The 13537-nt window shown below is 38.7% G+C and overlaps 1 protein-coding gene across 1 annotated transcript in view; it reads right to left on the bottom strand.

The window, feature by feature from the left end:
- LOC134527410 (transferrin) overlaps positions 1–13537 on the bottom strand; it is an 82537-nt gene that overhangs the window by 51588 nt on the left and 17412 nt on the right. Inside the window, exon 3 of the mRNA XM_063360074.1 lies at positions 3600–3739. Coding sequence (XP_063216144.1) covers positions 3600–3739 — 140 coding nt within the window. The remainder of the gene's footprint in view (positions 1–3599; positions 3740–13537) is intronic.

Raw genomic sequence — 13537 nt, 5'->3', positions numbered from 1 at the left:
CTAGTGGTTGGTTTAAATATTTTTTTCATTTTCCATTTCACGAGAAAGTCTGGCTCTTTTCGCAAGTAGATATTGGCACAAAAAGACTGTATATCACAATGAAGGTCACTGGGAAAGTCTAAAATTGTACTGGCTAAAAATATTTCTGGAATGACTTCCTTATATACTTTTTATTTATTCGCAGAAAATTTATCGAATTCATCCATGCACAAATCAATTACATTCTTGATGTGATTAGCAAGATATTTTTTCGTTGCCAAGAAATTTATTCAAGCATTCAGGCTAGTTTTTAATGTTCTCAAATTATTGTATCTTTGTACATTCACTACTTGGATTATGTCGCGAATACGCTGGTCGATGGCAACCAGGTTCGCTATTAACTCGTTTTTCGCCCTTTTTATTGATCTACTGAGTAGTGAAATTAATTTGGATATGATGTTACCATGTGACTTGAGAAAAGTATGCAGTTCATTTTTAGTATAGTGACTTCTGCAACTCAATTTCGAAAGGCTATGGCACATGTTTGACGTTAAACTTATCGAAACCTTGTATGTACTTGCATTTTTATATATAGTTCAGTCATTGACTAACAAGGGATCTATTCTCGTTTTATCTGCACAAGAAGCACATGCTTTTGAATACCTGAAACATTATGTCGGTTTTTATGTATTCGTCATAAGCGTGACACCAATTAAGTGCATTCGCGAAACAACTATGACATTAGTTTCGTCACAGAGCAAATTTTTCGGTATTCGGCTGTACGTCTGACACAGGTAAACATAGTTTACCTTTGCGTGTTTAACCATGGAAAATTAATCTTGTATTAAGCCTGGCTTATCGTACAAGACGTCATTGAAAAATATCACGGAATTGGCTCTTGTTTCGCTAGAAGTCACTACATATGCATTATCACTAAACAGAAAATATTCCAGGCCTTTCACCGATCTTAGAATCGTAGCCAGGCTGTGGTAATTTTGTTTTTGCAGCAACTTGGAATACAGGTACACATCTCGAACCGAATTCATTAGAACACATTTTTTCCCAGATTTGAACAGGCCTGCCATTATGCATCGTATGGTATTAGGTAATAAAGAGCCTTGTCGCAATTTCCACCCACTGGCTTCGTCGTCCTGCGTAATACGATCGGGCAAACCAACTTCTTACTTGACAGTTCACATGGTACTGACGAAATAATGTAATAACAAACACATTTATACTTTTAGTTCTGTTGTGCGTAATGCCTCGAAGAGGTAAGAACAAAAAACACATCGGTGCCGGACTCTCTGATAAATAATTTTCTTTTCGAGCTACACTTTCCAGGCTACAGATTATGTGGCCCAGGAACGAACCTAGCTAAACGACTAGCTAGAGGTGACATGGGCATCAATTATACTGACGATAAGTGCATGTAGCACGATACTGCTTATTCCCTCAGCAAGGACCCTGAATCTAGGCTTAAGGTAGATGAGATATTGGTTCAGGAAGCCGAAGCTACAGGTAAATTACCGGACGCAGGACTTGGAGAAAAATATTGGCGTGGGGCGTTTTCAAGATGATGAAGGCCAAGACTAAATTAGGAATTGGTGTTCGTCGGAAACGAGCCAGAGCCAGCAAGACCAAAAATCATTCGCGCAAGGTTTGCCAAAGATAAAAAAAATAAGACAAACTCTAAACAAGATGATTACTGGTGGATTTTTATCTTTGCTTTTACTTGTATTTTTTGTCCTCGGTTGTTTCATCAGTGCTACGAGAGGTATAGTGCGGGAACGTTCTTTAAATGATTCATGCATTGAAGAAATTTGATTAAATAAAACATCTTGGACATACACCATTGCAGATTTGCACTTATTATCTCCGAAAAAAATTCAAGAATGCAAATGTGGTAAATGTTGTTGCATATACATTAGTGTAACAGTCAGGGTCCTTTCAACGCGCATTAAAGAACATAAAAACCACATAGTAAAAGGTTAAAACTCCAAAATCTAGCCTTGCTGAACATGCATGGGATAACCACCCTAAAATACTCTGGGACAACGCTGCGCCATTCATACAGGAAGAATACCCGATCAGTAGGAAACTATAGGAAATAGCATTTAATATCAGCAATAACATTATTATCAGTAACAAAATACTGTATTAAAAATAGATGGATATCATTAATTGAAAAAGAAACCTAATTACCACAAAAATCACTTTCAAACCAACAACCCTTACAACAACACAATATTACCCCTTATTTGCGCGGCCAATCAGGGTTTCCCTCGCCTGCCAAAGACTGTGCTAGGTGAGGAGGATGAACATATATAAACCCCCTGTTCAGAGTCCGGTATGAAGGAGGAGTTCGCCATGAGCCTGGGCTGAGGAAGGATGCGTCAAGAGGAGCTCCGCGCCAGAAGCTGTTTCCTAGTAAGCTGTGGTTAGCACATCCGAGTGCTGCCCAGCCAACAGTGTCTGTGTGCTTCGTGCGCACAGGCGAGTAAAGCTGTGCTGTTAACCAGGTATTTGTATTGACGACCGACGAGCTTGGCTACACCCGGGGATGTAAATCCCCCATAACCTAACCACTACCCCGGCTAACTTAGCTCCGGGGGAGTGGTCAGTGGGTGCAACTAAGAGTGAGAAACTGACACTAACTGAAATTAGCCACGATGCTAGCGAAATGGAGAGCACAGCGTCCTCCCCACCCGACGACAACCAACAGGACTGGACGACAGTGGGTCACAAGAAAGCGAAACACTTGGCCGGTGCGAGCAGCGACTAGGAGATGCCCTACCCTCTGCCACGACGCAGTTGCGGCCGCGCCCAAGCCCCCTCGCTTGAAGCCGCTGTTTGTCTTCTTGGACCAGGGGCACCAGTACCCGAGGGTGTACAACGCCCTAAAACAAGCTCTGGCAGAACAGTTCACCTGCCAGAACCGTGGCATATGTAGTAAAGTTATTATAATAATCCGAATGAATGTTCATTAAAATTACGAGAATGATAAACATATGACATAGTTGTAAATTTTTTCTTACAAAAAATTTCCAATTATTAGAGCAAAAATAAATCAATAACACGATGCTGGATGTTTTCCTTCGAGTTCAATATTAAGAGGTTCGTCAATTGTTCGTTCACCTGTCTACCTGAAGGGATCGTTATTTGGTCATAAAGCAAGTTACAAGTACGTGATTTCGTCGTTGGAAAGTACACAATATATTTAGTTGTTTTTTTACATTCTGTTGAAAGTTATACATAAAATATTAATTTTTTTATAAGTTTGACTATGATAATTTTTGCTAGCTTTGTTGAAGGAGTAAAAATTAATATATATAAGATGGATTATATTAAATGTATTAATTTGAATACAGGCATCCGACGTAGTCTGGAGCAAATTTTAACTGTGAGAACAGTTTGAGTAAATTTCAAGCGGTTTCTGTAAAGGAGCTTATTTAAATGATTTTACAGAGCAATCTTTCCGACCATCAGTGAGAGCCTGTACGCATTCCTAGATATACCGTGCTAAAATGGAACCAAGCACTTATCTAGCAAATATTGGGGACAATCTTCAGTAATCTTATCCTCCGACTGAGAAACACCCATGGCCAGCTCCGGTCCTTCACCTGTTGGTTCTTCCTTGGTCCTTATCTCTTTGATGATGCTGAAGTCTTGGTTCTTCAGCTTGGAGGCGATGTACATGTCCTCGGGGTCCACGGGAGAGACGTCAGCCTTGCGAGCTCTGATCTTGTACAGACAGTCGAGCCTGCAACACAGTGGGAATTATGTTCAGTTTCAGAGCTCCCTTGCAGCCATAATCATGTAATCTCACATCAGTGTTGTTGATACGCGCAGCACTTCGATTTTACTACAGACTTCCTCACGTTTTTATCGTGTCTTTTTAAGTTTTAAAAATGTCTGAAGCTCTACAAATATTCCCTTGGCCGTTTACTACAAATAATCCCTCTCACCATGTGATGTATTCCAAATGGGCCGGTATCATAAAAAAACCATTCCTGCAAAAAATTATGTTTTTTAATTGCACTTCAGAAAAAAAACAAAAGTGCCTTTAAAAGCATATACAAGAATACGTTTTTGAGCTACTTTTTTATTTAGTAACAAATTTGAAAGAATTTATGTTTCTGAAAAAACCAAAGTTATATGTGTAGATACTAAATCATCCATCTGCACTACTGATGAGAGTTTTTAACGGTTTAAATTAGAACTCCTTAATCCATTTTCACTTAATTTTTACGTTTTTTCTCATTATTAATTAAAATAATAGGCAATGTTGTCCCTCATTACACCATTAAAAAATCTGTCTTCGTAAGATGACTTTTTCCTTTAACTCTAAACAAACATGTGTTGCATGCAATATTTTGTAATAAATAATTTTTTTGAAGTCGTGGTTTAAAAGTGAAAAATGCAGAAATAACTCCAAAAAAAAAAACTAATATATATCACAAATATCACTAAAATTAGTATATTAACAGCAAATGTGTTTGAACCCCATAGTTACCGTGATTTGTGCATTGAAATTATCAAGCAACCCGTTCATGATGCTACTCCCATTCTATGCAATCAAATTACTTTGTTCTGAAAGTACGGACAAGTATGAGGGAGTATTCGAAAGTGTGCAAATGAGAGCCAAAGTTTGTAAAATTAGCAAGTGAGCAAAAGTATAGAAAAATATGCAAAATCTCATGTAGACAGGAGGATGAGAGTAATTTTTTTTAATCAGACATAGACTGTTATCATTCTCTTAGTTTTAATGTCAAAAGAGTAAATCAAATAAAGAAATGATAACACCAAGTTTTAAGTGATAGGAAAGGGAGACGGGGTGGTTTATGAAAACTCATGTGAACAGGAAGAGGAGGTGGCTGTTTTGAAATAAGATAAAGCATAAATTATTCTCTTGTTTTGGTGCTTATATTTTTATTAGTATGTTCTAACATTATGCTTTAAGGAATGAAAAAAGGTGTGAGTCTGTTTATCAAAATTACATTTAAGCAGTGACCTTACACTTTTTTTTTTCTAAATTGATGTTGAAGGGTAATTTTATTCGTATTTTGAATACCATTCAAAAAAGATTTTCATTGAGCACCAATTTTCTACCTTAAAGAGTGGTAAGGGAGGATGAGGTATTTTGACATTCCCTATTTATTCTAAATCCGTTAAAGAAATTTCCCCTTGATTTGTGCTACATCAGTAAATTCTCGGCATCCTTTTGTCTCGTTTATTATTATTATTTGTTAAGGATATTCCCCCGGGGTGCCGTGCTCTTCCACTCGCTGTCCTGCTATGGTCAGCCATCCACTGTACCCCTGTTTTCTCTGTGACAGCAAACATAAGTGCTTATTGTCAGGCACTAGGCTGAGGTGTGGGCACCTCCTGGATATGCCGGGAGTACCGTGTCGGGTGGTGTTTGCACTTCACCAGCATCTGTTTCCGCACAAACAGTGAGATTCACTGTTCTTCTTCGAACTTCCAGGAATGAACAATGACCGAACCCTCCCTCTGAGCAAGTGATGCCCATGCATAAAACCGAGCTTCAGCACATGACTCCTGTGCGCGATCTGTTGGCTGACTTTGCTACTATGTTATAGTTAACTCCTCTTCTGACCACTAGGGCACAACACCGTCCAAAGACTTTCCTTCACCCTGGATGCTTGGGTACCACGACCCGGCGCACTATCTACTGGCCAACTAACCAACTATACGTTGGCTCAGCCCCAGTTTTTAATTTGGCAGGGCCCGATCGCCTAAGGGCTTCGGGCCAATCAGAGAAAAGTTACTCCCCACCTTAGCTTGGCTCCACCCCTTTGGCCTCACTTCCTTTCGGGAGCCCTACAGCAACCTTTAACTATGTTTGCAAACTTACTATTAGCAGCAGTCACTGGTGTACGCTCGACACAGTCTGTGATATCATCAGGGCTACTCCCGATATCTTATTCGCCTTTCGAGTAAATGAAGCTGCCTATGGTCTTTTCTGTGAGGATGTAATCTCGGCTTGAAGATATGTTTCCCTACCCTTTATCACCTATGTTTATGTAGTGTTTAGTAACGCCATGGTTAGTGGTTATCACCCATGTTTCCTCAGCGGTGTTTGTCATTCCGCACATCCGCCTTGAATATGGAGATCCTCGTGGTTTAGTTCCTGTTTCAATCCCACAGGATGGTAAGTGGTGCTCAGTTTATTTTTTTCTTTAACATTTACCTTGATCTCTCTTGTTTCATCTCTTTTCTCCTTTTGTGAAAGCAACTAGTTTTTCACTTTTGACCTTCCATTCCACAGTAGGATATTAGTGGCAGACACAGTATCCAGTCCCTGTTATGGACTTAATTCTCAGATCTCTTATTGGTCTTTGAAATTTTCTCCCCCCCTCCCATTTTTTTTTTTTTTTCATATTTCGGTGCTCTGAAACCAGCCACCCCATGTTCCATGCAGGCAGACAAATGGACTGAATTGTAAAGAAAAGTTATATGTTTTAAATAATGAAATCCTACCCTCAAAAATTGTATTCAGTTACTTGCATGTGCTTAGTAATTTTTGAAACAAGAATTTTTTGAAGTATATAATTATATTTGTATTAAATTTATATATATTGACAATGTGGTAACACACAGATCCTATTTTTGTAAACTTTTAGTAATTTTAGAATGGCTGGCCGAGCAGTTCTTTAGTCAATCTACCAGTCTCATTAAATGTAAACATATTGCTTATTAATAATAAATTGTAATCGACAATCATGCTAAAACCAAAAGGCCTACAGTGTACAGAATTGCCTTATGTTCTTTATATGTGTGAATACCCAGAGAAAAGCATGTTGATATAACAAAAATAATATTTAGCTTTAAAGATTAAAGGAAGATATTTAAAGTAATGAGGTAGCAGAGCATGATTTCTCTTGGTCAAACTTGCTTTATAATATCTCAATTATAATGCAAAAAAATTCCAGGCATTTCCTTTCAAAGTTTTTAAAAGATATTTAATGGTTGTAAAACTTATTACTTTATAATATAATTATGTTAATATGTATTTTTTGTGAGCTGTATGCTTGCGACCATCAAAACTTTGGAAGGACATTATGTTTAAATTTATTGTCATAAACAAAAAAGTGACTACTTACAACTTTATATTTTTTTATTTTAAGCTTTGTGTTCACTTGTTTTAATATCTGCGCTTATTTCTTGGCAGTCTAGCCCTATCACTACTGCCACCAATTTGGTGTCAACCCCTACTTCATCTACTGCACCCCTTTTTCACCCTTCACCCCAGTTCACCTCCACCCCTCTCAGTCTATCCACAGCTTATCATCCACCTGCCCCACCTGCAACCACTAGTCAGAACTCCAATACCTCATTTCAACACCCACCTCTACCTTAGAATCACCCACCAATGCACCAATCCACCGTAGGCCATGTATACAACCATCAATTCTATGGGAAAATTTCCCACCCACTCGAAAGACCTTTCTCTGGTTTCCCTTAAATTAATGGAATCGCTCCAAACCAATTAATTGAATTTCTATGACACCTGCTCAAGCTCCGACAGAAAGGGAACATTCCAGGCAAGCAATTATTGGAAATAATATTTCCATTTACACAACCACCATTGAGTAAGTGTACTATATTAAAATTGAAAATAACTTCTCTTTTGATAAGTACCATGAAGATGTATTGAATTTCTTTATCCCTGCTCGCATGCTTAATATCAGATTAGAATGGTTCAATCGGCTACCAAAGATGAATTAGGTTTTTGCCTCAATACATTGCTGACATCAAGGAAGCAGCACAAGTTCCTTGCTTAGGTGTCTCTGAGAATGAGATAGTCACCAATATATTAGATGGTCTTAACCCATCTAAATGTTCCCGAGTTTCAAACTAGCCCACAGAATTTTGCAAAATTGGACAAATTATGTATACATGCTATACATGTGGAATTTTCTGGTTTTCAGAGGAACTGACAAACGTTTTATGCAACTCTGCAGAGCCCCAAAACAGAAGCGGTGGTTAGCTCTTCCTACACGAAACCTCAGTCTAACAATTACCCTTCCAGACCCACCTTTCACACACCTAAACATAAACTGTTCTGTAGATACTGCAATAGCCAGGACATTCGATTGACCAATGCTACAGTAAAAACAGCGGACAATATTCATACAGACAAAAAAAAAAGTGAAAATTTGTGGCCAGAAAGAATTGTTTCTGTGCCACCTCACTCGCCAGTAAAAAAATTGTCCCCTTTCTTACTCAAGTGAGATCCTTGCATAACAAGATCCAACAACAACAAAAATAAAAAAACATAACTACAGATTGTTTAAAAATATAGAAACAGTAAACATACGAACAACTCAAAAAAGTTAAAAGTGTGGATGAATAACTCATGCAAAACCAATAAGAAAACTAACTCCGCTGAGCATCTAGAGCTGACCACTAGAACATGTAAAACATATGTTTGCACAAAAAATTAGACCAAACAAAAATGGCATAATATTTTTGAAAAATTTGCATCTGTGCTACCATATGCTAAAATAGTGATCAGTGACTATGACATACGAAGTTTAATTGATACAGGGTCGGTCTGTAGTTTCATTTCAGGTAATTGGTTTCCAAAATTGCAGCAAAGAAAATAAGTCCAAAAAACTGAGTCTACAGACCTACGATGTAATACTTCATCGGAGCAGTCTTTAAAGGTTACCACAGCTGCAAACATGTCACAAGTTTTTGTGTCCCCTGGAATCTCTACCAGTACAAAGTAGTGAACTTTGCCTTAGCCACCGGAGCTCAGTGCTGACTTACTTGCATAAACACGTAATGGAAGACTTAAAATATATATATATATTTATATGTTTAACTATTTAGAAGATGTAGTGTTGTACTCTGAAAATTTTAATTGGCACATCTCTTATCTCACAGAAGTGATTCAAAGGCCTTACAGTGAACACAAATAAAGTTAAATTTGCAGCCCTATAAATATCTTTCCTTGTATATTTAGTTTCCAGTATAGGTGTAACCATCAATCCAGAGCATATACCAAGTCAATCAAGGAGTTCAAACCTCCTAAAGATGCAAAGGGCATGGCTCATTTCATAAGCATGGCAAAACTTTATTCTAATGTATACCAAATTTTTCAGAACATGCCGCACCATTGAACGCATTAAGTAAAAGACGCTCCATTTAGCTGGGGACCAGAATATGATTGCGCTTTCCAGGTTCTAAAACAGGCCATCGCCAGTCCACCAGTTCTGTGCATGTCAGATTCAACCAAACCTTTCATCCTTCAAATTGACACCTGCAACATAGCCATTGGTGCGGTGTGTCACAAGAATTTTATGGTTGTAGTCAACTGATTGCTTTTGCCTCTCCCACACTGACACACCAGGAAAGGAAAGCATTATCTGTCTACCAATTAGAAAGTTAGGCGGTAGTATTTGGCATAGATAAGTTCTGCCATTTTTTGTAACACAGTGAATTTCTTCTAGAACAGATAAGCAGGCCCTTGAATAGCTTTTGGCTCATCCTAAACAATTGGATCATGGATTCCCAAAATGTTTTCATTTATATTACAAATACAGCATATTCGTGCGTGTCAAAATATAATAGCTGATACTTGTTCTCGAATTTTCGAGAACTCATCTGAATAAACCCTTATAGAGGAACCTTATAATTTGTGTCGGGCGCTACTTACAGATTTCCCCTTGGCCTTTCAAGACCTTAAATCTCATCAGTAGTCAGACCCATATATATCATATGTTATCGAACCAACCAAATATGTTTCAGCTTCAAAATTTTACAAACTCTCTAAAGGCCTCCTGCAAAGGCGAACACAGCAGTCCAAAGCTTTCTAAATCGTTCTCCCTCAGAATTTTAGAGATATGATTTTCCAATTCTACCATACTTTAATAATTAGTGCAAATTTTAGTATCTACAAAAATAATACAACTAACAAACCATCATTTTATTTGGGATGGATTGCATCGTGACATTGCTGAGCGAGTGAAATTATGCAAACTCTGTACCCTCGGCATGCTAGCACAGGATACCCAATTTGGCTTCTTGTCTTCGGATGTTGCTGAACGTCCAATACAGAAGATTTTTATTGATTTTGTTGGTCCCTTTCCTCACTCCAAAACTGACCACACCATGATTTTAGTATGCATTGATGCCTTTTCAAAATTTGTTTGGCTAATAATTCTTCTTCGAAATACCACAGCTGCCACTACTGTCTCACCATTACAAAATCACATTTTCAAGAAATCTGGATTACCATCCATAATTTTCTCCGATGATGGACCTCAACTTACTTACAAAACATTAAAAAATATATGCTTTTCTCATGGCATCCAGCATGTCACAACATCACCCTATTATCCCAAGCCATCGCATGCTGAAAGATTAAAAAGGTAACTTCATTCAGATCTCAGAGCTTATCATGCGCATGCATAGGCTACATAGAACACCAATCTGGTGTGGTTGCAAATGGAATTTAATTATGCACACCATGAGGGTCACTAAACTAACCCATCCGAACTCGGCCAAACACTCCTCTTTCCAATCTTTGGTCCTTACAAGACCTTTTATCTGATGATCTGAGGAACATTCGGGAGATGTGGAAAAGAGATCACAAAAACCTCAACCTTGCTCATGAAAAAAGTTAAAGGAATTATAATACTCAATGCTCATTTAACCCTTACTGGGTACGCAAAATTGTGATGTGCAAAGCACAACCACCGAGTAAGGCAATCGACAAAAACTCGGCCAAACTATCATATGGTTGGATTGATCCCTTGCAGATCCGACGATTTTCATCCCCTGTTACAACAGGATTAGCTGAAACCAATTCTGGTGACTATGTGACCAGAGTGCCATCTCGCATTTAAATAAAACACATCCTAACATGAAGTAGGTGTGTTCTTAACTACTTCTACCATAGGAGTCTTTCTAAGCTTGGACATTTACAAACATCAAGATGATGTTTATTTTAACCAAAATCCTAAGTCATAAATTAAGGTTCAAAAATCAGGGTACTATTAATAGCTAGCATTAAGATTTATTAGTTTTAAGTGGTGCCACTTTAGTTTATAAGTTATTTTGTAAGGATTTGCAACTTACATATGTTATTAAAGATCGTAGGCCTTCATGGCCATTATCTGCATTTTCTTGGCTTCTAGGTGTAGGCCGTGTCAGGTAATGGTCTGGCGACATTTCGGCAGTCATTGCAGCTGCCATCATCAGGTATACTAAGTCTGACTTACTGGTGCAGGGTATAAAAGGACCTGCATCTTCTGCACCAGTCAGTCAGAATTAGTCTACCTGATGATGGTAGCTGCAATGACTGCCGAAACATCGCAAGACAATTACCTGACACGGCCTCCACCCAGAAGCAAAGAAAAATAAATATTTTATGTTTAGTATTTACATATTTGTATTCAAAAAAATTATGACAACCAAGGGTTCTGTCTTTAATATCGTTTACCCGGGGCTATACCTTTGAGTGGGGAAGTATGTGCCACATAATCATTAAATTTCTGCACACTTTTTTCCCGTTAATTTTTTTATGTTATGAATTTGATTTAAGAGACTTGAATTTAAAACTTTTTCAACATATTGTACCTACTGGGCCCCCTTTTTGATTCTTTATCCTAATGGCCGGCCCCCTGAACCATTTCCCAGCGCGTCGATCGAGATATTCTACGCTCAAATGCTGGGGTAGTAAACCTTTTCAAATTACTCCTACCTTGGTGCAACTCCCTAGCATAATATTCCCCACAGGATCCGTACTCTTCTGCCTAGTCCACATCTCGTTGTCCTGCTATGGTCATACTTTCATTGTACCCATGTTTTCTTCTGTGACAGCGAACATAAGCACTAGCCTCAAGTGTGGGCACCTCCTGAACAAGCCGGGAGTACCGTGTCAAGCAGTGTTTGCACTTCACCAGCATCTGTTTCCCCTTCCTTTTAGCACCATGTTAAATTCACTGTGCTTTTAGCAACATACAGGTTTGATCCATGACCGACCCCCTTCCTATTCATCCCTTCCTCTGGGCAAGCGATGCCCATGCATAACTGCGAGCTTCACCAAATGACTCCTGTGCGCGATCTGTTAACCGACTTTGCTACTATGTTATAGTTAACTCCTCTTCTGATCACTAGGGCACAACAGCATCCAAAGACTTCTTTCATTCTGGATGCTTGGGCGCCACAACCCTACACACTATCTGCTGGCCAGCTCACGAAATATAAGTTGGCTCAGCCCAAGTTTTTAATTTGGCAGGGCCCGATCGCCTAAAGGCCTTGGGCCAATCAGAGTACAGTTACCCACCATCTTGGCTTTGATCAGTCCCTTTGGTCCCCCTTTCTTTTGGAAGCGCTATAGCACCTTTACTGCTTACAGTAAGACTACAAGCATAGTTAGTCACCGGTCTATGGTCGATACAGTCTGTGATATCATCAGGGCTATTCCTGATATCTTATTTGCCTTTCGAGTCTGTGAAAATGCCTACGGTCTTTTCGTAAGGATTAATCTCGGCACAAAGGAATTTTTCCCTACCCTTAATCCTCTATTTATTATGTTGTGTTTAGTAACACCGTGGTTGATCATTATTATCAACCATGCTTCCATGGCGGTGTTCGTCATTCCACACATTCGTTTTTAAACGCAACCGTCCTCGTGGTTTGGTTCTTGTTTTAACCCCGCATGATGGTAAGTGGTGCTCAGTTTCGTTTTTCTTTAACATTTACTTTGATCTCTCTTGTTTCATCTTTTTTCTCCTTTTGTGAACACGACTAGTGTTTTACTGTTGACCTTCTGTTCCACAGTGGGGTCGCAGTGGTAGACACAGTATCCAGTCCCTGTGATGAGCGTCATTCTCAGCTCTCTCTCCAGTCTCTGACATTTCCTCCCCCTTCCCCCAACACTCTGGAAGCCTTTATTCATTCGGGACTATGGTATCATCTCAACAAGGTCTGCCTGGAATAAATCATTACATCCATGCACTGCGACTTTGTGTCAAAGGTTTTTCCATCTTGTATGAGCGTGAATTTGGCTTGCGATTCCAGTTCCTTTCATAGTATGTAGCCAGGTTCCATCAGTTCTTCGAGTATGGAGACTTCTTCGTTGGGGTAGGAATAGTTTCCTGCACTAAGCGAAGCTAGCAGCAGTCTCAGACGATCGAAAAATTTACTTGGGACATCTTAATAGACATAATCAAAGTTCTATCCACTTTATAGATTTTTTAAACCTTCACCATATACTACGGGTTCACTTACAAGATATCAAAAATTTCTCTTTTTTTTATTATTTTTTCTTTATGTGTGCCACTTGTAGGATCTTTTTGCAGGAATGTGCTTAAGTTAACTCTAACCTTTGATGGATACAGAAGGAGGGAGTGGGGGTGGTTATATCTGCATGCCTTCACTCTCTCGAACTCTGAATTATTTATATTTTTTCCCAATTCCTTACTTAATTCCCCAAACCAACTGAAGTATTAATTTACTACAGTGCTATGTTTAACAGTATTTTGTACCACAAATAAAATGTACTAAATAAATCAATTATAAA

The sequence above is a fragment of the Bacillus rossius genome, chromosome 1 (assembly GCF_032445375.1).
Source record: "Bacillus rossius redtenbacheri isolate Brsri chromosome 1, Brsri_v3, whole genome shotgun sequence".
Classification (NCBI taxonomy): domain Eukaryota; kingdom Metazoa; phylum Arthropoda; class Insecta; order Phasmatodea; family Bacillidae; genus Bacillus; species Bacillus rossius.
The sequence above is the reverse complement of the archived record's forward strand: the minus strand, read 5'-3'. Positions and strand labels throughout refer to the sequence as shown.